At 37.0% G+C, this 26331-nt stretch overlaps 1 protein-coding gene across 1 annotated transcript in view; it reads right to left on the bottom strand.

The window, feature by feature from the left end:
* Nucleotides 1-26331, bottom strand: part of ZFYVE9 (zinc finger FYVE-type containing 9) — a 192808-nt gene that overhangs the window by 48519 nt on the left and 117958 nt on the right. The window contains exons 8-10 of the mRNA XM_060089797.1: nt 25375-25495; nt 20977-21099; nt 19013-19168 (exon numbers count right to left, since the gene is read on the bottom strand). Coding sequence (XP_059945780.1) covers nt 19013-19168; nt 20977-21099; nt 25375-25495 — 400 coding nt within the window. The remainder of the gene's footprint in view (nt 1-19012; nt 19169-20976; nt 21100-25374; nt 25496-26331) is intronic.

The raw sequence follows: 26331 nt of genomic DNA, 5'->3' as shown, positions 1-26331 counted from the left end.
GGAGTCCTCTAAAGCTCTAATGACAGCATAATGTTTATCTTTCCCAAGAATGCCCTAGTGAATACAGCTCAGAGGTGAAAACTGTGTTAAGCTTGGTACTCAAAGCATTCATTCATTATTCCTTTGGGATCTCCCTATAAGAGACTGGAATCTATTACTGGTTATTTTTCCACAGATACTAATAACTTTTCTGCTTCTACCACCTAAAAACCCTCCTCCCTACCCAATCACACTCAGATTCTTCATTATGTCCCTTTATATTATAAAATATATCTTTTATTATTTAAGCATTTTCTTTCTTAAAAATTGAAAAATAAATTGATAGATCTCTATCAATTCTAATGAATAATTTAGTTTAGATTGCCATTTATCACCTCATCTAAAAATAAGTAACATTCCATGGGTATAGACATCAACTAAAATACTGGGTATGAGAATTTGACCAAAAAAAGCTTTCACTTGAAGACTTAAACTGAGGCTCCAACATTAAAAAGAATTCCAAAAGAAAGCAATGTTGGGAGTGAAAGAGAAGTAATATTCAAAGAGAGAATAACTAAGAATTTTCCAAATTAAAGAAATGTGTTTTCAGATCAAAAGTACACTTTAAGTACAAAAATTAGCTTAAAAATATTCTAAATACATTTTTGTCTAAGTTAATTCTTAGGCTGAGATAAACTTTCACATTAAAAAAATGAAAGATCAGGGACTTCCCTGCTGGTCCAGTGGGTAAGATTCCACGCTCCCAATGCAGGGGGCCCGGGTTCCATCCCCGGACAGGGGGCTAGATCTCACATGCGTGCCGCAACTAAGAGTTCGCATGCCGCAATTGAGAAGTCCGTGTACCGCAACTAAGAGTCCACATGCCACAGCTAAGAAGTCCACATGCCAGCAACTAAAAGATCCCACGTGCCACAACCAAGACCCAGTGCAGCCAAAATAAATAAATAGGTAGGTAAATAGATAAATAAATAAATATTTTTTAAAAATGAAAGATCGGGGCTTCCCTGGTGGTGCAGTGGTTGAGAGTCTGCCTGCCGATGCAGGGGACACGGGTTCGTGCCCCAGTCCAGGAAGATCCCACATGCTGCGGAGTGGCTAGGCCCGTGAGCTATGGCTGCTGAGCCTGTGCGTCCGGAGCCGGGAGAGGCCACAACAGGGAGAGGCCCGCGTACCGCAATAAATAAATAAATAAATAAATAAAAATGAAAGATCAAACTTCATTGTGTTTGAGGCCTATAATTTTATTAGTATATTACACATTAATAAAAATAAAATTCAAAGAAGTTGAATGCGATTAACACCATACAAATCAGTAATATAGTGTCTTAAAGTTTACATTGCCTTTTGATAAATCTATACAGGACAAGAAAGAAATTTAATCAAAAGTGCATCTGAGTTAACCCAGGTGGCTACAATTTAAAGGAAAAAATAAGGAAGACTACAGAATGAGAGTAGGTGACAAAAAGAGATAATAAAAAGAAAAAGATCTTTCAAAGATCTGAAATTATAGAAACTTCCCAAGTGACCTGCTTGAGTGACCCATGGTATTTTTTTCTCAGGGACCAGAGACACACTGGGTCTCAGAAACACTCTTAAGCTGATCTAAATAGTATTTTCCCTTGTCTCCAAGTCCCAGTGGGAACAGGAAGTCAGGAATAATAAGCACAGCATTTTTATTAACAGAAGTGTTCTCTCAGGACTCCTTTCCTCCAGGTGCTTTTCCGCCAAATGACAAAAAAAGCTTGCTAGTGACATCACCCCAACTGATTTACTCCCCAACTCACAGTTTTTAAATTAAGCCTCTCCAACGTGCCAGACCATTTGTTCTAAAGGCTGGTATACAGAGTTGACCCAGACAGATAAAACTCTTGCCCTCATAGAGCTTATATCCTAATGAAGGAAGACAAACAATTTCAGTTAGTAAAGTTAGTGATAAATGTTTTGAAGAAAATAAAACAAGGAAGATAATGTGAATGATTGACAGGGGCAGAGGAGAGAATACTTCTTTAGCCATGAGAGTCAGGGAAAATCCTCAGAGAAAGAAACATTTGAGAACAGACCTGAATGAAGAGAAGAAATCAGCCAGTAAAGCTCTGAAAAGAACAGCACTCCAGGTCAGGCAGGAGTAAATTCAAAAGTCATAAATCGGAAATGAGTGTGACAGGTTCAAAAGTCACAAAGATGATCAATGTAGCTAAAGCAAACTAAGGACTATTAAGAGATAAGGTCAAAGAGACCTTTAAGGACTAGATCATATAGGACCTTTATAAAATTGGAGTTTATTCTAATTGCAGTGGGAAGACAATGGAAGGTTTAAGGCAGCTTTAATTGTGCCATCATATTCATCACCATGTTACTAGGCTACACAAATGTGCTCTCAATTCATAAGAATTAGATTTAGGACACCCAAGAAATAGTTGAGAGAAGATAAACAAGTCCGCAAATGTAAAATTGTGAATAATTTAAAGGGAACAAAAAGCTGTTTTCAAATGTAGAAATGATCTAAACTACAAGGTTAATATTTATGTTCTGTGCTTATAATTGTCTTCTTGCTTTGTTCTGAAGTTAAATCTAAAAGTTGAAAATCAGTAACAGTGTAAACCTTATTATACCCTTAATAATTATATAATTATTATAATTGATTATTAAATATTAATCAATTCACATTAACATTTCTCTTAAATTAAAAATCTTCTTGAAGAGAGAAATATTAAACTGGAAGAATTCACTGAACAATGTACCCAGGATCCAGCACAAAAAAGCAAAGAGAAAAATTATACAAAAGAGCAGTTAAGAGATACTGAAGACTGATTTCAGAGGCCCCAACATCAAAAAAAGGTTTCCAAAAATAGACAACATTGGGAATAAAAGAGTAGTAACACTGAAAGAGATAATAATTAAGAATTTTCCAAAGTAAAGAAAGAAATGTTTTCAGATCAAAAGTACACCTTTAGTACTCAGTAGTAAAAATAAAAATAAATCCACATATGTGTACACATATAGACCCATGGAATAGAGTCCAGAAAGAAACCCATGCATATAAGGTAAACTAATATTCAAAAACAGGACCAAGGTAATTCAATGGCAAAAGTATAGTCTTTTTAACAAATGGCCCTGGAACAACTGAATATCTATCTCTAAGCAGGAAAAAATCAAAAACAAAATGCACAAAAAAATTCCAAAAACAAAACTTTGAGAACAAAACTTCAAGCCTTACCTCATTCTCAGTACAAAAATTAACTCCAAATTAATCATAGATCTATACGTAAAAGCTATAACTATACAACTTCCAGAAAAATACAGGTGAAATTTTTTTTTTTTTTTTTTTTTTTTTTGCGGTACGCGGGCCTCTCACTGTTGTGGCCTCTCCCGTTGCGGAGCACAGGCTCCGGACGCACAGGCTCAGTGGCCATGGCTCACGGGCCCAGCCGCTCCGTGGCATGTGGGATCCTCCCGGACCAGGGCACGAACCCATGTCCCCTGCGTCGGCAGGCGGACTCTCAACCACTGAGCCACCAGGGAGGCCCCAGGTGAAAATTTTTGTGACCTTGGGTTAAGGCAAAGATTTTTTAGGAAACTGAAGATAAACTATAAAAGAAAAACTGATAAATTGGATTTCTATCAAATATTAAAGCTTCTACTCTTTGAGAGATAGTTAAGAAAATGAAAAACATAAGTCATAGACTGGAACATAATATCTGCAAAACGTACTATCTGATAAAAGACTTGTATCCAAAATTTATGAAGTACCAATAACTCATTAAGAAAACAACCCAATTTTTAAATGGGCAAAAAAAAAGAGCTACAGATGACAAATAAGCATATGAAAAGATGCTCAATATCATTAGTTATTAAGGAAATGCATATTAAAACCACAAAGAGATACCACTAAACACTCATTAGAAAGGTTTTTTTTTTTTAAATGAGTATCAAGTGGTGGCAAGGATCCAGAACAGTTGGAACTTTTCATACATTGCAGGTGAATGGATAAACAAATTGTGGTACATACATCCATTCAACCATATGGATGAATCTCAAAAGCACTGCGTTAAGTGAAATAAGCCAAACACAACAGTGAGATTCCATTTATATAACTTTCTGGAAAATGCAAAACTAGAGGGACAGAAATCAAATCAATAGTTGCCAGGGGGCATCCCTGGTGGCGCAGTGATTGAGAGTCCGCCTGCTGATGTAGGGGACGTGGGTTCGTGCCCCGGTCCGGGAAGATCCCACATGCCGCTGAGTGGCTGGGCCCGTGAGCCACGGCCGCTGAGCCTTCACGTCTGGTGCCTGTGCTCTGCAATGGGAAAGGCCGTGACAGTGAGAGGCCCGCGTAACACACACAAAAAAAAGAAAAAAAAAAAAAGTTGCCAGGGACAGAGGGTAAGGGGAGGGGATTAAATACAAAGGGACATGAGGCAAGGTTTAGAGATGATGAAGACATTATATATCTTGATATTGGTGGTTGTTACCTGACTGTATCTGTTTGTCTAGACTCACTGAACTGAATATATGTATATTTATATACAGTAATATATGTCTGAAAAGGCACATATTATTGGATATAAATTATACCTCATAAACCTAACAAAAACTCACAGAGAACTTTAATAGTGGACTTACAGATAATCAAGGATAAAGAGAAAATCCTAAAAGCCAAAGAGAAAAGACAAATATCTACCTGTTAAAAAAGAAAAAAAAAAAACTAGACTGCAGGAGATGCCAGAAGACAAGGAAGTAATACCTTCAAAGTACTTGCTAAGGGGAGGTTAAAGGAAGAAATGAAGGAATGAGAGAAAGAAGGAAGAGAGGAACGGAAAAAAATCTGTTAACCTAGAATTTTGTAGCCAACTAATTATTCAAGAGTAATGGCTAAGTATTTCAAACATACAAGGACTAATGGAGTTTAACAACCATAGGCCCTCACCAAGAGAACTAATAAAAAGATGTATTTCAACAAGAAAAGCAAGTCCTAATGGAAATATGGGATACTAAAATAGCAGATATAGAGAAAATATAGTGGCAAATTTAATAATTTTGATTGAATTGAATATTGATACTGATTTTTGATACTGATATTAAAAATTGAATATAATTGAACTAAGTAAAAACAATTATTTTTTCTTTTACAAAAGGTAAAACCAACCACAACAATAGTAAGAATGGTAAAGATATTAAACGAGTGAAGTATGCTTAGGTCTGTGTCACGTTTGGGAGGACAGAAACACTCTGAGGCAGAATTCTGTCTGCTTCCTGGTGTACATGTCTTGTTTAATTCCCTCCCCTTGCATGGGGAAAACACCTATGAATATGATGGGTGTCACTCCCATGATTAGGTTACTAATTAACAAACTTTGAGTTCATCAACAGGGAGATTATCAGAGTGGGCCTGACATAAGGTCTTTAAATCTAGGTCTAGAAGTCAGAGAATCAAAGCAGAGACACACTCCTGATGACCTGAAAGAAAGGAAACATCCATGTTGTAAACTATCTACGGAGCCATGAGGCAAGGAACTGCAGGCAGCCTCTAGGAGCCGAGAGTACTCCCCAACCAACAGCTAAAAGAAAGCAGAGATTTGTAAGAAAGTGAAATCTGCCAACAACCTGAGGACCTTGGGCTCCAAATGAGAAGCCCAGCATGGCTGACACCTTGAGGCACCCTGAGCCGAAGATTCAGCTAAGCTGTGCCTGGACTCCTTACCTATGGAAGCTATGAGATAATAATTTGTGTTGTTTCAAGCCACTAAGTTTGTGGCTTAGAAATATAGTAATAGAAAGCTAATACATACTGAATAACTTAACTCTGTCAGAAAAAGGTCATAGTTGAGCGTTTATGTTGGAAAAATTAAAGGAATCCCAAAGAAAATGCTAACATAATAGAAACATGAGTAAAAGACATAAACAGGGACATATTTGTCACAGAATACAAAATGTACATGGCTAATAAATATATGAACATAATAGTTAGTGAAATGCAAATCGAAATGAGACACCATTTTATATCCATCAGACTGGCAAAAATTAAAACTCTCATAATATCAAATGTTGGCAACTCTTATACACTGAAGATGGGGACAGATAGATTAAAACTGGAAAACCTCTCTGGGAAATAATTTAACATCATCTAATAAAGTTGAAGAAATCCATACCTTATAAACTTATAAGTATACATGTACAAAAAAATTTAAAGAACATATCTGAATAACAGTAAATTAGTAAGAAGAGCAAACTGTTCATCATAAAGAGAATTAATAAACTGTGGTAAATTTACGTAGTTCATATAAAACAGTAGCCTGAAAATGAATGAACTAGAGGCATGAATGAATGACAGAAACATATGGTAGAGTGAAAAAAACAAAGCACATAAAATGTGTACAGTGTGATAACATTTGTATAAAGTTCACAAACATATGAAGTAATATATTATAATCCTTAGAGATGCAAACATTTGTGATAAAATTATTTTTAAAAAGCAAGAAAAGTATAACACAAGATTAAAGACAATGGTTACCCTAGAGGTTGAGGATGGGAAGTCTGGAAGGAAGATGTCATCAGGAAAGAAAAAAGAGAGTTTCAGTGGATTGGTCATTCTTATCTCCCAAATTGGGTATTTTGTTTGTGGGTGGTTATTTTGTTATTAGGCTTTATAACTTGAACAATTACTAATATATACGCTTATATACTTTTCTACATACCAAATAGCTTTTAAAGATAATTAAAGGCATTCAGAAGAAATTGCTTCTATCTGGGAAGACCATCAGGGGAGAACTCATGGAGAAAGTGGTCATTGATACGACTTAAGAGAACTGATAGGATATAGATAGTTAGGGTTTTGGGAAATAGCATGGTGTTGGCGGGGGAGGACATCAGGATCACAGGTAAAGAAGGAGGAAATCATCAACCTATATAACAAACCAAGAAATGTTGTTTGGCTTCACTGTAAGTATGGGGAGACTACTGGTGGGAAATGAGACTGGAAATATAGGATCAGATTATGTAGAGCACTGAATATCAGAGTACACAGTTTATTCTAAAGGCAACACAAAGCCAATAAAGGTTTTTGAGTAAGAGAGGAAAATAACCAGAGAATAACTCCAAAAAAATAATCTGGTAGCTAACAATTCATTCAAATTCATGTTCTGAATATCTGTTTGCAAAACATAACAGTAAAACATGGAGGAGGAGACCTTCAAGATGCAGGAGTAAGATGTGGAGATCACCTTCCTCCCCACAAATACATCAAAAATACATCTACATGTGGAACAACTCCTACAGAACACCGACTGAACACTGGGAGAAGACCTCAGACTTCCCAAAAGGCAACAAAATCCCCACGTACCTGGATAGGGCAAAAGAAAAAAGAATAAACAGAGACAAAAGAATAGGGATGGGACCTAAACCTCTGGGAGGGAGCTGTGAAGAAGGAAAAATTTCCACACACTAGGAAGTCCCTTCACTGGCAGGGATGGGGGGTGGGCGGGGGGGAAGCTTTGGAGCCACGGAGGAGAGCACAGCAATAGGGGTGCAGAGGGCAAAGCGGAGAGATTCCCACACAGAGGATAGGTGCCAACCAGGACTCACCAGCCTGAGACTGCTTGTCTTCTCACCCACCAGAGCGGGTAGGGGCTGGAAGCTGAGGCTTGGGCTTTGGTGACCAGACCGCAGGGAGAGGACTGGTGCTGGCTGCGTGAAGACACCCTGAAGGGGGCTAGTGTGCCACAGCTAGCTGGGAGGGAGGCCGGGAAAAAGTTTTCACCTGCTGGAGAGGCCAAAGACCATTGTTTCGGGGTGTGCAAGGAGAGAGGCTTCCTGCTCCATGTGCCCACAGATGGCAGAGCACCACCTAAGTGAGCTTCAGAGATGGGCGTGAGCCACGGCTATCATTTCAGACCCCACAGACAGGCATGGACTACTAACACTGCCTCTGCTGCCACCAAGAATCCTGTGTGCAAGTGCAGGTCACTTCCCACACCCCTCCCGGGAGCCTGCGCAGCACGCCACCGCCATGGTGCTGTGATCCAGGGACAACTTCCCTGGGAGAACACATGGTGCACTTCAGGCTGTTGCGAGGTCATGCCAGCCTCTGCCGCCGCAGGCTCATCCCACATTCCAACTATGACTACCATACCCCTCCCTCTCCCCAGCCTGAGTGAGCAAGAGAGCCCTAATCAGCCACTGCTTTAACCCCCACCTGTCTGGGCGGGGAACAGATGCCTGAGGGTGGCCTATGTGCAGAGACAGGGTCAAAACCAAAGCTGAATCCCAGGAGCTGTGTGAACACAGAAGAGTAAGGGAAATTTCCCCGTGCAGCCTGAGGACCAGTGGATTAAACCCCCACAATCAACTTGATAAACCCTGCAGCTGTGGAACACCTGAATAGACAATGAATGTTCCCAAAATTGAGGTGGTGGACTTTGGGAGCAACTGCTGACTTGGGGTTTGCTATCTGCAACTGACTTGTTTTTGGTTTTATGTTTATCTTAGTTAAGTTTTAGTGCTTGTTTTAGTGCTTTTTATCATTGTTATCTTTGGTGGGCTTGTTTATTGGTTTGCTTCCTTTTTTCTCTTTTTGTGAGTGTGCATGTGTATGTTACTTTCTATGCTTTTGTCTGTTTAGTTTTGCTTTTAACATTTGTTTTGGGGTTTTACCTGTTCATTATTTTTTCTTCCTTTTCTTCCAAGCCATGCGGCTGGCAGGGTCTTGGTGCTCTGGCCAGATGTCGGGCCTGAGCCTCCAAGGTGGGAGAGCTGAGTCCAGGACACTGGACCACCAGAGACCTCCTGGCCTGAAGTTATATCAATTGGCAAGAGCTCTCCCAGAGATCTCCATCTCAGCACTAAGACAGAGCTCCACCCAATGGCCAGCAAGCTCCAGTGCTGGATGCCCCATGCCAAACAACTAGCAAGACAGGAATACAACACCACCCGTTAGCAGAGAGGCTGCCTAAAGTCATACTAAGTTCACAGACACCCCAAAACACACTGCTGGATGCAGTCCTGCCCACCAGAAGAACAAGATCCACCCCACCCACCAGAACACAGGCACCAGTCCCCCTCACCAGGAAGCCTACACAAGCCACTGAACCAACCTCACACACTGGGGGAAGACACCAAAAATAACAGGAACTATGAACCTGCAGCCTGCGAAAAGGAGACCCCAAACACAGTAAGTTAAACATAATGAGAAGACAGAGAAATATGCAGCAGATGAAGGAGCAAGGTAAAAACCCACCAGACCAAACAAATGAAGAGGAAATAGGGAGTCTACCTAAAAAGAATTCAGAGTAATGATAGTAAAGATGATCCAAAATCTAGGAGACAGAATGGAGAAAATATAAGAAATGTTTAACAAGTACCTAGAAGAAATAAAGAGCAAACAAATGATGATGAATAACACAATAAATGAAATTAAAACCACTCTAGAAGGATTCAATAGCAGAATCACTGAGGCAAAAGAACGGATAAGTGATCTGGAAGATAGAATAGTGGAAATAACTGCTGCAGAGTAGAATAAAGAAAACAGAATGAAAAGAATTGAGGACAGTGTCAGAGGCCTCTGGGACAACATTAAAAGCACCAACATTTGAATTATAGGGGTCCCAGAAAAAGAAGAGAAAGGGTCTGAGAAAATATTTCAAGAGATTATATTCGAAAACTTCCCTAATATGGGAAAGGAAATAATGAAGTCCAAGAAGCGCAGAGAGTCCCATATAGGAAAAATCCAAGGAGAAACACACCAAGACATAAATTAATCAAACAATCAAAAATTAAATACAAAGAAAAAATATTAAAAGCAGCAAGGGAAAAGCAACAAATAACACACAAGGGAATCCCCATAAGGTTAATAGCTGCTCGTTCAGCAGAAACTCTGCAAGCCAGAAGGGAGAGGCACGACATATTTACAGTGATGAAAGGGAAAAACCTACAACCAAGATTACTCTACCCAGCAAAGATCTCATTCAGATTCGATGGAAAAATTAAAACCTTTAGAGACAAGCAAAAGCTAACAGAATTCAGCACCACCAAACCAGATTTACAACAAATGCTAAAGGAATTTCTCTAGGCAGGAAACACAAGTGAAGGAAAAGACCTACAATAATAAACCCAAAACAATTAAGAAAATGGCAATAGGAACGTACATATCGATAATTACCTTAAATGTAAATGGATTAAATGCTCCAACCAAAAGACACAGACTGGCTGAATGGATAGAAAAACAAGACCCATATATATGCTGTCTACAAGAGACCCACTTCAGACCTAGGGACACATACAGACTGAAAGTGAGGGGATGGAAAAAGATATTCCATGCAATTGGAAATCAAAAGAAAGCGGGAGTAGTAATACTCATATCAGACAAAATGGACTTTAAAATAAAGACTATTACAAGAGACAAGGAAGGCCACTACATAATGATCAAGGGATCAATCCAAGAAGAAGGTATAACAATTGTAAATATTTATGCACCCAACATAGGAGCACCTCAATACATAAGGCAAATGCTAACAGCCATAAACAGGGAAATTGACAGTATCACAATCACAGTAGGGGACTTTAACACCCCACTTTCACCAATGGACAGATCATCCAAAATGAAAATATATAAGGAAACACAAGCTTTAAATGACACGTTAGACCAGATGGAATTAATTGATATTTATAGGACATTCCATCCAAAAACAACAGAATACACTGTCTTCTCATGTGCACATGGAACATTCTCCAGGATAGATAATATATTGGGTCACAAATCAAGCCTCAGTAAATTTAAGAAAACTGAAATCGTATCAAGTATCTTTTCCAACCACAACGTTATGAGACTAGATATCAATTACAGGAAAAAAATTGTAAAAAATACAAACACATGGAGGCTAAACAATATGCTATTAAATAACCAAGAGATGAGTGAAGAAATAAAAGAGGAAATCAAAAAATACCTAGAAACAAATGACAATGAAAACATGACAATCCAAAAACCTATGGGATGCAGCAAAAGCAGTTCTAAGAGGGAAGTTTATAGCAATACAATCCTATCTCAAGAAACAAGGAACATCTCAAATAAACAACCTAACCTTACACCTAAAGCAATTAGAGAAAGAAGAACAAAAACACCCCAAAGTTAGCAGAAGGAAAGAAATCATAAAGAGCAGATCAGAAATAAATGAAGAAGAAATGAAGGAAACAATAGCAAAGATCAATAAAACTAAAAGCTGGTTCTTTGAGAAGATAAACAAAATTGATAAAACTTTAGCTAGTCTCATCAAGAAAAAAAGGGAGAAAACTCAAATCATCAGAATTAGAATTGAAAAAGGAGAAGTAACAACTGGCACTGCAGAAATACAAAGGATCATGAGAGATTACTACAAGCAACCATATGCCAATAAAATGGGCAACCTGGAAGAAATGGACAGATTCTTAGAAAAGTACAATCTTCCAAGACTGAACCAGGAAGAAACAGAAAATATGAACAGACCAATCACAAGCACTGAAATTGAAACTGTGATTAAAAATCTTCCAGCAAACAAAAGCCCAGGACCAGATGGCTTCACAGGAGAATTCTATCAAACATTTAGAGGAGAGCTAACACCTATCCTTCTCAAACTCTTCCAAAATATAGCAGAAGGAGGAACACTCCCAAACTCATTCTACAAGGCCACCATCACCCTGATATGAAAACCAGACAAAGATGTCACAAAAAAAGAAAACTACAGGGCTTCCCTGGTGGCACAGTGGTTGAGAGTCCACCTGCCGATGCAGGGGACACAGGTTCATGCCCCGGTCTGGGAGGATCCCACATGCCATGGAGTGGCTGGGCCCGTAAGCCACGGCTGCTGAGCCTGTGCGTCCGGAGCCTGTGCTCCGCAACAGGAGGGGCTGCAGCAGTGAGAGGCCCACGTACCGCAAAAAAAAAAAAAAAAAAAAAAAAGAAAGAAAACTACATGCCAATGTCACTGATGAACATAGATGCAAAAATCGTCAACAAAATACTAGTAAACAGAATCCAACAGCACATTAAAAGGATCATACACCATGATCAAGTGGGGTTTATCCCAGGAATGAAGGATTCTTCAATATATGCAAATCAATCGATGTGATACACCATATTAACAAACTGAAGGATAAAAACCATACAATAATCTCAATAGACGCAGAAAAAGCTTTTGACAAAATTCAACACCCATTTATGATAAAAACTCTTCAGAAAGTGGGCAGGTAGGGAACCTACCTCAACATAATAAAGGCCATATATGACAAACCCACAGCCAACATCATTTTCAATGGTAGAAAACTGAAACCATTTCCTCTAAGATTAGGAACAAGGCAAGGCTGCCCACTCTCACCACTTTTATTCAACATAGTTTTGGAATTTTTAGCCACGGCAATCATAGAAGAAAAAGAAATAAAAGGAATCCAAATCGGAAAAGAAGACATAAAACTGTCACTGTTTGCAGATGACATGATACTATACATAGAGAATCCTAAAGATGCTACCAGAAAGCTACTAGAGCTAATCAATGAATTTGGTAAAGCAGCAGGAGACAAAATTAATGTACAGAAATATTTTGCATTCCTATACACTAATTACGAAATAATGAAAGAAATTAAGGAAACACTCCCATTCACCACTGTAACAAAAAGAATAAAATACCTAGGAATAAACCTACCTAAGGAGACAAAAGACCTGTATGCAGAAAACCATAAGACAATGATGAAAGAATTTAAAGATGATACAAACAGATGGAGAGATGTACCATGTTCTTGGACTGGAAGAATCAACATTGTGAAAATGACTATACTACCAATGTCATTTTTCACAGAACTAGAACAAAAAATTTTACAATTTGTATGGAAACACAAAAGACCCCGAATAGCCAAAGCAATCTTGAGAAAGAAAAACAGACCTGGAGGAATCAGGCTCCCTGACTTCAGACTATACTACAAAGCTACAGTAATCAAGACTGTATGGTACTGGCACAAAAACAGAAATATAGATCAATGGAACAGGATAGAAGACTCAGTGATAAACCCCCACACATATGGTCACCTTATCTTTGATAAAGGAGGCAAGATTATACAATGGAGAAAAGATAGCCTCTTCAATAAGTGGTGCTGGGAAAACTGGACAGCTTCATGTAAAAGAATGAAACTAGAACACTTCCTAACACCATACACAAAAATAAACTCAAAATGGATTAAAGACCTAAATATAAGGCCAGACACTATAAAACTCTTTGAGGAAAACATAGGCAGAACACTCTGTGACATACATCACAGCAAGATCCTTTTTGACCCACCTCTTAGAGAAATGGAAATAAAACCAAAAATATTGGACCTAATGAAATTTAAAAGGTTTTGCACAGCAAAGGAAACCATAAAGAAGACGAAAAGATAACCCTCAGAACAGGAGAAAATATTTGCAAACCAAGCACCTGACAAAGGATTAATCTCCAAAATATACAAGTAGTTCACACAGCTCAATATCAAAAAAACAAACAACCCAATCCAAAAGTGGGTGTAAAACCTAAATAGATATTTCTCCAAAGAAGATAAACAGATTGCCAACAAACACATGAAAGGATGCTCAACATCACTAATCATTTATAGAAATGTAAATCAAAACCACAATGAGGTATCAGCTCACACCGATCAGAATGGCCATCATCAAAAAATCTACAAACAATAATTGCTGGAGAGGGTGTACAGAAAAGGGAAACTTCTTGCACGGTTGGTGGGAATGTAAATTGATACAGCCACTATGGAGAACAGTATGGAGGTTCCTTAAAATACTAAAAATAGAACTACCATATGACCCAGCAATCCCACAACTGGGCATATACCCTGAGAAAAGCATAATTTAAAAAGAGATATGTACCTCAATGTTCATTGCGGCACTTTTTACAATAGCCAGGACATGGAAGTAACCTAAGTGTCCATCGACAGAAGAATGGATAAAGAAGATGTGGCACATATATATACAATGGAATATTACTCAGCCATAAAAAGAAACGAAACTGAGTTATTTGTAGTGAGGTGGAAGGACCTAGAGTCTGTCATACAGAGTGAAGTAAGTCAGAAAGAGAAAAACAAATACTGTATGCTAACACATATATATGGAATCTAAAAAAAATGATTCTGATGAACCCAGGGGCAGGACAGGAATAAATATGCAGACGTAGAGAATGGACTTCAGGACACAGGAGATGGCGGGGAGAGGGTAAGCTGGGACGAAGTGAGAGAGTGGCATGGACATATATACACTACCAAATGATGTAAAATAGATAGCAAGTGGAAAGCAGCTGCGTCGCACAGGGAGATCAGCTCAGTGTTTTGTGATCACCTAGAGGGGTGGGATAGGGAGGGTGGGAGGGAGGCACAAGAGGGAGGAGATATGGGAACATATGTATACGTATAGCTGATTCACCTTGTTATACAGCAGAAACTAACAGAACATTGTAAAGCAAGTATACTCTAGTAAAGATGTTAAAAAAATAAAAAACACGGAGTAAGGGAGGGGAAATGGGGAGAAATAATATACAATCTAGAATCTCCCATGGCACTACATTATCCAGAAGGCACCCTGAAACTCTCAGAAGGTTATTTTTCACCAAATACCATTTTCCCCCTCACTGTGGAAAGCATAAGCAATGACATGTAACAAAAAATTTTATATATACTAAATGAGAAACATACATAGACATATATATATACATACACACATATTATTATTAACACATGTAGTTTAGATTAAAAATCTGTAAAAATATTATAAAGATAGTTCATGGAAGTTCATACAAAAATCACAGTGAAATAATATGCTAAGCTTCTACCTTGATTATCTACACATGGGATTCTTAATAAAATAGGCATAGCACATATGTATTATCCATACCTGTTTTTTAAAAACTGCTATATTATTAATATACACACATAGGCAACTGACATAATTCACAGAATACTTTAGTCCTAATTCTGTCACCAACTAGGTCTGTGATTTGGGCAAGCCATTTAACACTTCTAGGTCTCATTTTCTTCATCTGAAAAATGAAGTGTTATACTAGATAATGTAAGTTCCCTACTAGCTCCAATATTTTGTAAGCTGTGAAATGATTCCTTTTCAAGGAGAGAGACAGAGAGAGAGCCTTATAGCTCACTCATTTATTCTTACTTAAAATATTATTTACTTAGATATGTTTGTATATGCCCTCATCTCATAGATAACATTTAACACAGCTTAGATGTATTACACTCTGACCTTAGTCTTACTTAGTCTTACTATCAGTTCCAAGTGATTTTTGTTGTAGAATTTTTGCATTTTAATATGCTAGTTCAAAAAGCACTCTATTGATATATAAAGATACTTTTAAAAGATGAGTAACCATTTATGGTAAGCAGATATTTTAATGACTCATGTAATGATTCACATCCTTTCCTTGTTGGTATTTCTAGGAGCTCCATTCATAGATCTAGTCTCTTCATACTGGCCTATCCCATTCACAGCCATAGTTTAAAACTATCACAAAAATGCTGGTCTTCCACATCTGTTTTTTAGCCCAGATCTACCTCCTGAAGTCTCTATTTATGTATTCATCTTTCATTTACATATTACCATCTGTTGCCATTATTTGAAATCCAACACACTGAATGAAGAACTCATCTCCCACTCCTCTGCCAAATCTGCTCTTCTTCCTCTATGCACTGCCTCAGTGAATAAGAATGAAGTCCACTCAGGTGCTCAAGCCAGAAATCTGAAGCCAACTTTGACTGGTCCCCTCTCAATCCTCACATCCAATTAGTTATGAAATCTTATTGAACTGAGGCATCACTCTTTTATATCTCTCAATACTCTTTATTCCCACTGCCATTATTGGTAAAAATCCTAATTTCTTGCTGGATCCTGACAATAGCTTTTTAAAAAATCAATTTAAAAATAGCAAATGTTGGCAAAGATGTGGAGAAAAGGGAACCCTAGTATACTGTTTGTGGGAATGTAAACTGGCGCAGCCACTATGGAACAGTACGGAGGTTTCTCAAAAAATTAAAAATAGAACTACCATATGATCCTGCAATTCCACTTCTGGGTATTTATCTGAAGGAAATGAAAACACTAACTAGGAAAGATATCCAAACCCCCACGTTCACTGCAGTATTATTTTTAACAGCCAAGACATGGAAGTAACTTAAGTGTTGATAAATGAATGGATAAAGAAAGCATGGTTATGTACATTCAATGGAATATTACTGTCATTAAAAAGAAGGAAATCCTGTCATTTGCCACAACACATATATACCTTGAGGGCATCATGCTAAGTGAAGTAAGTTAGAGAAAGACAAATACTGTATGATCTCACTTATATGTAGAATCTAAACAAACAAACAAACATACACTGAACTCATATATACAGGGAACAGATTGGTGATTACCAGAGGTGAGGGTTGAAGGGTAAGTGAAAGTGAAATGTGTGAAGGTAGTCCAAAGGTACAAACTTCCAGTTATAAGATAAATAAGTACTGAGGATGTAGGTACAGCATGGTGGCTATAGTTAACAGTAATGTACTATATATTTGAAAGTTGCTAAGAGAGTAAACCTTAAAAGTTTTCATCACAAAGAAAAAAAATTTGTAACTATGTGTGATGACGGGTGTTAACTAGACTTATTGATCATTTCACAATATATACATATATCGAATCATTACAGTGTACACCTGAAACTAATATAATGTATGTGTCAATTATATCAATAAAAATTTTAAGTCAATTTTATTGAGGTATTATTTACACGCGATAAAACCTACTTTTTTTTTTTTTTTTTTTTTTTTTTGCGGTACGAGGGCCTCTCACTGTTGTGGCCTCTCCCGTTGCAGAGCACAGGCTCCGGATGCGCAGGCTCAGCGGCCATGGCTCATGGGCCCAGCCGCTCCACGGCATGTGGGATCCTCCCGGACTGGGGCACGAACCCGTGTCCCCTGCATCGGCAGGCAGACTCTCAACCACTGCGCCACCAGGGAAGCCCAAAACCTACATATTTTAATTATACAGTTCAATGAGTTTTGACAAATGTAAACACCCATGTAACCACTAACCCAATCAAGATACAGAACATTTATATCAACCCAGAGAGTTCCCAGGGCCCATCTACAATCAATTCTAGTGCTTGCACCCACACCTCATCCCAGACAAACAATGATCTAATTTCCATCACCACAGATTCATTTCACCTGTTCCAGAGAATCACATAAATGTAACCACATAATATGTACTTTTTTGTGTCTGGCTTCTATTGTTCAATATTACTGTCTGTGAACTTCATCCATGTTGTTGCATATATCAGCAGTTTGTTTATCTTTCATTGTTATGCAGTATTCTAGTGCTCATCCACTGTAAGTTTGTTTATCCACTGTAATTGCTTCTTATCTGCTCTACCTGCTACCAGACACACAGACTTTGATCCATTTTCATACTGCTTCTAGAGTCATCTTTCTAAAACGCAAATCTGGTTATGTCATTCATTTCTTTCAGTGTCTCCTCACTGCCTGCAGAATAAAGGACAAACTCCTAATCAAGACATTCATGAACCTCCCATGTCCTAGTTCCTGATGCCCTCTCAAAACCCATATAAACATGCAATCTGAATACATTCAAACTGAGGGGGAAAAAAAGAATGTTTCAATTAATTTCTGGAATGAAATTTAGGCCTAGAGGCTCCAGATGACTTTAAATTAACCCCATACATTTTGGAACTGACACAAATACTGAACAGTAAATACTGAACTGTACTTCACAGGTATCATGTGGTCAATTTCTAACATAGCACCTTGCCTTCATGTAATATTTTACCTAAAATGTCATAATTATGATATAAAGGCATAATCTTTTATGCATAGGCTATAACCACATTAAAGATGAAATTTTATATCATGCTTTTGTACTTATTTCAAGAGCATTTTCCATAAAAATACTACTTTTAATAGCTAAAAAATATTCTAAAAAAGATGCATTCATCTAAAAAGTATAACACACTTAAACTTTTTTCCTATAGCTGGGCATTTAGGTTGCCTCTAAATTTTTGTGTTAAATTTAAGTAATAGTATAATAAACACTTTCATGTACAAAGTGTATTTTACATTTCAGATAATTTCTTTGACATAGAATCCCACAAGGGGAATTACCTGCATTCAGAAAGTATGAATAATTTATTATTTTAATATATTTATTAAAACATTATCAAATAATATATGAAAATAATTGTAATACCTTGGCTACCCTCACCCCACCCCAGCCTTGCTTCTCAGGGATAATCTCATTTATTATTCACTTGCTTTAGTTCTTATACTACACTTTCCCTATTTATCAACTACAGATATTATTTTTTGACTTTTTATCATGATAAATGAGAACTTAGCTCAATGACACTACTTCTTACCTCCTCTGTTAAATCTGTGGAAGGTTAACTTTGTAATATCAAATAATACACTTAAATATACTTCTTCTCTCTCAGCTTTTAATAGTATCTCTTTATATTAGTATTCTTAGTCTTTTCCAACTTCTAATAGCTATGCATTTACTTTTACATTGTTACAGGTAACAACATTTACAATTTATTTTGAAACCATAATAAAGTTGTCCATGCTAATGGTTTTTGAAACTTGAAAATTAAATGAATATTTACATTATGATTATATAAATATTGTTAACTGAAGTAGTAAGTTATCATTATGCTTCCTTCTACCAGATACCAATACTATATCCCCTAGGCCACTCAAAGGAAAATATTCTTACATCATGGTCAATGGATAATCTTACAACTCTGATTCTAGCCATTATAAAATAGTAACAACGTTTCACATAAAGTATTAAAATTTATAACTTCCTCAAACCATGCCAAGTTCTAACTTGCCAATACTACCAAAGTCCAATGTCAGGTTTCCAAATTTAAGACTATTATTTTGCATTTGAGTCCAAAATTTTTTATCATCTGTAAAGGGTGCAGACTAAGTCAGAAAGTATCCCCACCTGTCAGAGCATCCCGATAAAGCTGCACAAAATGGTTAAAGATATCCTTCGGCAAGCACTTTTCATCCGGTAGACACTGTAGAAGAATGACTATCTCAGACTGACCCACTGCATGCATTCCCTTGGTTGTGAAACACCAGCACTTCCTGTTCACATCTATAGATGAAATAAAAAGAAATGAAGACATTCTTTTCAATCCTTACCCTTAAGAAATGCACAGACATCTTTGTTATAATACACCAAAGAATAAAATAGATCACACTGAGTCTGTATAATTCAGCTGTGAGCTGTCACTCCACTGAGCCAAAGGACTATTGCAGAAAATAAAGCATACCAATGCCTCTTGCTCTAAGCAAACACTTAGAAAAACAACTGGAAGGGAAGTAAAAGAAGTAATAGCGAAAGAAAGCGCACTAAAAACTTTTAACTTCTATTATAAAAAGGTGTAAGTATTAAAAGAAACAACATTCCATTAACAATGAAATAAATTAAACCAAACTATGCATCCTCAGCTATAATGATTAAAGGATATATTCCCCCACCTATGTGTGTGTGTGTGTATAATTAAATCACTTTACTAAGGGAAATAATTAAAACTAGAAACAAGAAAAACAATAAAAGCAATTATTATAGCCGTGGATTCAGGCTATGGCCTAAAGAAAATATATTTTGATGTATGCTTATTAAATTTAACCTGTGACTAAAAGAGTCTAGCTATTTAAATTATAGTTTTCCTGGGAGAAAATTCTAGATAATCAGCAACAGGACTTTACTTGACTTCATCTGGTAAAAAGCAGTGAAACAGATGGCTTTTCTGGACTAATTACTTCTACTTCTTCACTTTAAGGCTATGTAGAGTCACAACAGCACAAGCTATACGTAGTTCAAAAATAATGTTCAATCCTTGATATTTTTATTATTTGTATGCCAACACAACAAGATTCCCAATGGAACTGAAAAAGGGTTCTAATAAAATTATGGATACCACGATGTAAATCAACACTAATAAAAGATCCCTTCCTTTCATTCTGTGAATTGTTTCTTTATATACCTAAACAAGAGGTGCCCAATCCAACCATATTAAGATGGTGCACACTTAAGGAACTCTAGGTTAGCTATTTTCTAAGTATAACTTTTAAACTAGATACGGTAAATTGAAATTTCCAGCAAATTATTTTAAAATATGATCCTAGAAGGAAAGGTGGCAAGCATTAGCAGCTGGCCAAACATACAAGGGTGTGATTAGCAAACAAACCAGAAACCTGCATTTCATTTATACACAACCTCTAAAGAATTTAGTATATTGGTGTTTCTGGTTTCCAAGGACAACTTAAAAGAAATACACAGTGGGAACTGGAGGACTGTTCCCCAATGCTTCCTTCCTCTCTCCAAAACTCTGCCTATTAACATTCATCCAGGATAAATGCATTCTCTATTTTCCAATACCATACTGGATTCAAGATTCTAGGCTACTATCCTCTCTCTTATTCTGATACCTAAGAAGCTAGCATCAAGAACTGAGAAGTTTCTTCTGAGTCCTAAATTGTGATGTACTGAAGTTTTACTATGTGTTAGTTAACACTTCTCCCAAATAAGGTTTTGCACCATGATTAAGGTTTCTGGGATTTAAACCAAGCATGTAAATTGACCCCCCTGGCTAATTTATCCACCTCCAGTTATTCTGGTGGTGAGTTGTGGCTTAGCATACCCATCTCAGGAAGAACTTAACTCAGATGAGTTAAGGCTTTCCTCCATGGAGAATTCACCTATCTCACCCCTTTGACTAAAAGCAAGAGTCGCTATCAGTCCAACAGTTGTCCTTGGGGATATATAATTTTATACAAACCAACTTCTTCCGTACCCAGTTTTCATTAAGATGTGGCTCTACATAAAAATACTTGTGTGTAATGAATTTAATGATTCAGTATCTCATTTTAATTTAAAAAAACAAATTTCCAACTTACAATTTACAATTTTAACCATTGACAACAAATTTGCATTTAAAACAAATACAAGTGGGTCAGGGCCACCATCCTCCAATTGCTGCATTACTGAAATCTGTGATGGTTTCTCTTCTACAGCATAGTCTGTAAGGGGAGAAAACAATGTAAGCCATTGGTTAAAGAGACAAATCAAGACAGAAATCTGATGGAGGAATGCCCTTATTATTCACAGGAAAGAGATAAGCAATTGATTTATAAATAGGGTGAACACAGGTTTATATCTGCTATCCTAGTGGCATATTAATAGTGCCCCTTTCATTCTTAAAAGTGATCTAGTCCAGTTTGGATGATAACATGGTTATCCTATGTATAGACTTCTCCACACAATGGTTTAGGCCACAGTCTAAAAACAACCCTTTGATTTAACAAAAATCCTCCATTTATCACAATAAGAATTTCACATACTACATGTTCTAAGACCAACATTTAAAATAATCCATGATATACAAGGAAGTGATAATACACTAGTTACCTCTAGAAAGGATGTCTAGGGGTTGAAGCAGAGGGGAATCCTACTTTTTACTCTATATGCTTTTGTACTGTTGAGATTTTTTACCATTAAAAAAAATCAAACTTTAAAAAATGCACCCAGACAATAAAAGTATCATAAGCGACTGGTTTTATGAAACAATTCCTCTAAGTGTAAGTCAAGAAAGAGTTCAGTATAAAATAACACCATTTCCCACTGACCAACAGAAACCAGAATGTATTTTGGAAATGTATACACTATCAATGAAAATATTTACTGAAAAGAGAAATACTAAGTGACTTTCAAAAAAAATTTTTAATTAAGTTTTTCCACTGGAATACAAAATAGCAAAATTCTGGTTAAGACATAATAATATGATTTAAGAAAGTGAATATACAATAGATAACTAGTTACTGCTTCTTGGTAGGAGAGATTTTGACAATTAGATTTAATGAAAATGGAACCCTGAAATCTTATTTTAACAGCAGAGTAGGCCAATTTAGTTTCTTATTAAGATTTATTAAAATAACCCAAATTTGAAACCTAAGTAGCAAATTTACTTACAAAAGAATATTTTTAGAGGGTCCTAGTAAAGGAGCAAAGGCATTATACAATCAAAAGAATGCTTAACTTTATGTGAAAGTTCACTGTTGAACTATCTGAGACACAAGCTGCGTTTGATAGTATGGATCATTCAGCCAACACGACTGAGAGCCTAATATAGGCCCAGGAGCAGAAGACACAAACATGAATTCAGAATAAACGAATTCATGGTCTATAGAGAATAAAGAATCAGACCTATAAAATATCTAAATTACAATGAAAAATGTGTTAATATACTAACAGTCTATAAGAATTTCTACTTGAACAGAAATGAGGATGTAAAACACTACTACAAAGACAGTCGAGGGAGGATTCAGAGAAGTTTTCCATTAGTATGGATTTTGAAAGGTTGAGGAGTTATTCAAGGAGTCTAGCATATAGAAGGGTATTCTACTCTAGAAAGAGGAAAGATTAAAAAAATATTAATTACATGCCTACTTTGTACCAATTATCTTGCTATGTACTTTCAGGTATGATATCTGATTTATTATTCATAATGACTCTTAATTAGCTATAGTTATCTAATTAAAAAAAAAATCTAGGGGGCTTCCCTGGTGGCGCAGTGGTTAAGAGTCCGCCTGCCGATGCAGGGGACACGGGTTCGTGCCCCGGTCCGGGAAGATCCCACATGCCGTGGAGCGGCTGGGCCCGTGAGCCATGGCCGCTGAGCCTGCACGTCTGGAGCCTGTGCTCCGCAACGGGAGAGGCCACAACAGTGAGAGGCCCGTGTACCGCAAAAAAAAAAAAAAAAAAAAAAAATCTAGGAAAAAGATTCAGAGAGGAAAAATTACTTGCCCACTGGATCATACAGCTGGAATGGACTGTTACCGGATTAAAACTCAGGCTGGTCCAGCTCTGAAGTCCATTCTCTTCCCACTATTCCACAGCATAAGAAAAAGCATTCAAGTATGAAATGTGAATATTCAGAAAACAGTAAATAATCTGTAGCATGCCTGTAAAGTACTGGGGTGTTGGCTGGAAATAAAATTAGATAAGTTGAGATAAGGTTACAAGGAACACTGTATGCCAAGGTAAGTAATTTATACGGAAGGCATTGGGAACCCACTGAATTTTCTAAGCAAGAACAATCTATGATAATACCTACGTTTAAAAAGATAACTGGGCCTAATCAAACTTATAAGCTTTTGCACTGCAAAGGAAACCATAAACAAAACAAAAAGAAAACCTAAGGACTGGGAGAAAATATTTGCAAATGATGCGACCAACAAGGGCTTAATTCCCAAAATATACAAACAGTTCATAACAGCTCAATATCAAAAAAATAACCTAATCAAAAATGGGCAGAAGACCTAAGGAGACATTTCTCCAAAGACATACAGATGGACAACAGGCACATGAAAAGATGCTCAACATCACTAGTTATTAGAGAAATGCAAATCAAAACCACAATGAGGTATCACCTCACACCAGTCAGAATGGCCATCATTAAAAAGTCTATGAATAACAAATGCTGGAGAGGGTGTAGAAAAAAGGGAACCCTCCTACACTGTTGGTGGGAATGTAAACTGGTGAAGCCACTATGAAGAACAGTATGGAGGTTCCTCAAAAAACTAAAAAAAGAGTTGCCATATGATCCAGCAATCCCACTCCTGGGCATATACCCGGGCAAAACTTTAATTTGAAAAGATACATGCACCCCTATGTTCATAGTAGCACTATTTACAATAGCCAAGACATAGAAACAACCTAAATGTCCAACGATAGACAAATGGATAAAGAAGATGCGGGGTGTGTGTGTGTGTGTGTGAGTGTGTGTGTATACACACACACACTCACACACACACACACACTGGAATATTACTAAGCCACAAAAAAGAATGAAGTAATGTCATTTGCAACTACATGGGTGGACCTAAAGATTATCATACTAAGCCAACTAAGTCAGAAAGAGAAAAACAAATGTATGATATCACTTATATGTGGAATCTAAAATATGACACAAATGAAGTTATCTATGAAACAGATACAGACTCACAGACATAGAAAACAGACTTGTATTTGCCAGGGGGGAGGAGGGTGCAGGGGAGGGTTGGATTGGGAGTTTGGGACTAGCAGGTGCAAACTATTGATATTATATATAGAATGGATAAACGACGGGTCCTATTGTATAGCACAGGGAACTATTTTCAATATCCTGTAACAAACCATGATGGAAAATAATATCAAAAAGGATATATATACATGTATAACTGAATTACTTTGCTGTACACCAGAAATTAACACAACACTGTAAATCAACTATACTTCAAAAAAAAAGATAACTGGCACCAATATGTAAGATTAAATAAAGGAGAGAAAGATTGAAGGCAGGGAGACCAGGTAAAAGGAGAGATTATTGATAAACCATTTTCTGAAAATGTACTGACTGGATGCTGATCTGGATTTATCAACAAGAAACTTTTGCATAAAGATAAGCATTCTTTTTTTAAAATTTATTTTATTTTATTTTATTTACTTTTTCACTGCATTGGGTCTTCGTTGCTGTGCCCAGGCTTTCTCTAGTTGCTGCGAGCGGGGTTTACTCTTTGTTGTGGTGCGCGGGCTTCTCATTGCGATGGCTTCTCTTGTTGCAGAGCACGGGCTCTAGGTGCGTGGGCTTCAGCAGCTGTGGCTCACGGTCTCTAGAGCACAGGCTCAGTAGTTGCGGTGCACAGGCTTTGTTGCTCTGCGGCATGTGGGATCTTCCCGGACCAGGGCTCAAACCCATGTCCCCTGCATTGGCAGGTGGATTCTTAACCACTGTGCCACCAGGGAAGCCCAAGGTAAGCATTCTTTTGACTGATTAGTAACTTTGCGTCTTACCAGGACTCACTAAAAATATTTTTTAACAGAAAATTGCTACTTAAGTTCAGAGCTCTCCACTTATTATATACACATTTCTGAATGTGTATTGTACTTCAAAACAAGAAGTTAAATTGATGTACTGACTGTATCATATGGGCTAATTATAGAACTATAAGCAACTCTTCAGAGTATTATGTGCTTTGGAATATGAAGAAAGAACTGCCAATAAGCTACATTTATACACAGTGGGAATTAAAAATAATATACATCCCTCCAACATATGAAATGATAATATAAAAACATAAATATCTTCTCTAAAACAGTCAGTAACAGCAACAATGGTTTTCATGGCACTGAGTAGTCACCTTTTTTGTTGGAGAAGAGAAAGGTGGTTATCACTTGGATTCTATCTCCTTCCCTTGGTTAGAAGGCAACATTTGGCATATATAATTATCCCTGTTTAAACATCTAAGTCCACATACCTCCTTTTACACCAGTGGAGATGAGAATGGGAGGAAGGCCATCTTCAGGAATAAGGTTCATTGCACTGCCAACAGGACTTCCAACCTGAGTTATACTTCCAGAGAATAGAGAAATATCCGTCTAGGAAAAGCAAATTAGCAAAGAGAGCATTACACACAGTTGAAGACTTCTGCAGAATAGAGTCAAGACTACAAATGGGAATTTAAGTGAAAATTTCAAATTCATACTTTTTGAAAGACAGCATAAGATACTCATTAACCTGTGGTTTCCCAAGGATCGGGCTTATACTATGAAAATGTTTATAATTGTATAGTTTCTCCTTTTGGCATCATCAAATCATAGTAATGAGAGAAAAGGTCTTGTAACCTGGGTTAAAGCTTCCTTTACCAAGGTTTCTTTTGCCATAAAAGAAAAATATTTTTTAAACCTGCAGTGGCAACAGAAAAAAACTTTCAGTATTATCTTGTAATTTCTGAACCTTGAGAATTGGGGTGATCCTTGTACAACAATGTGAATGTAATTAAAAATGATTAAAATGGTAAATTTTATGTTATGTCTTTTTTACCACAATAAAAAAAAATTAACTTTGATGAAAGAGTTTTCATTTACTTTGTCACGAAATTAAACTTAAAGTTCATTTTTCTTTGCATTAATATGAAAATCACATTAACTACACTTAATAAAGTATAATGTTGCAAAATACATTTTGAGTGGGGTTAAATCCACTTAATTAACAATTTAATAGAATATGCTCAAAGATCTATTAAAATGATGCTCTATATTCTTCTTAAGCAAGAAATAGAAGTTTTAAGCACTATTTACAATAGCCAAGACATGGAAGCAACCTAAGCATCCACTGACAGATGAATGGGTAAAGAAGATGTGGTACATACACACACACACACACACACACACACACACTGGAATATTAGCCATATAAAAGAACTTTAAGCACT

Source organism: Mesoplodon densirostris, chromosome 2 (assembly GCF_025265405.1).
Source record: "Mesoplodon densirostris isolate mMesDen1 chromosome 2, mMesDen1 primary haplotype, whole genome shotgun sequence".
NCBI classification, from domain to species: Eukaryota; Metazoa; Chordata; class Mammalia; order Artiodactyla; family Ziphiidae; genus Mesoplodon; species Mesoplodon densirostris.
The sequence above is the reverse complement of the archived record's forward strand: the minus strand, read 5'-3'. Positions and strand labels throughout refer to the sequence as shown.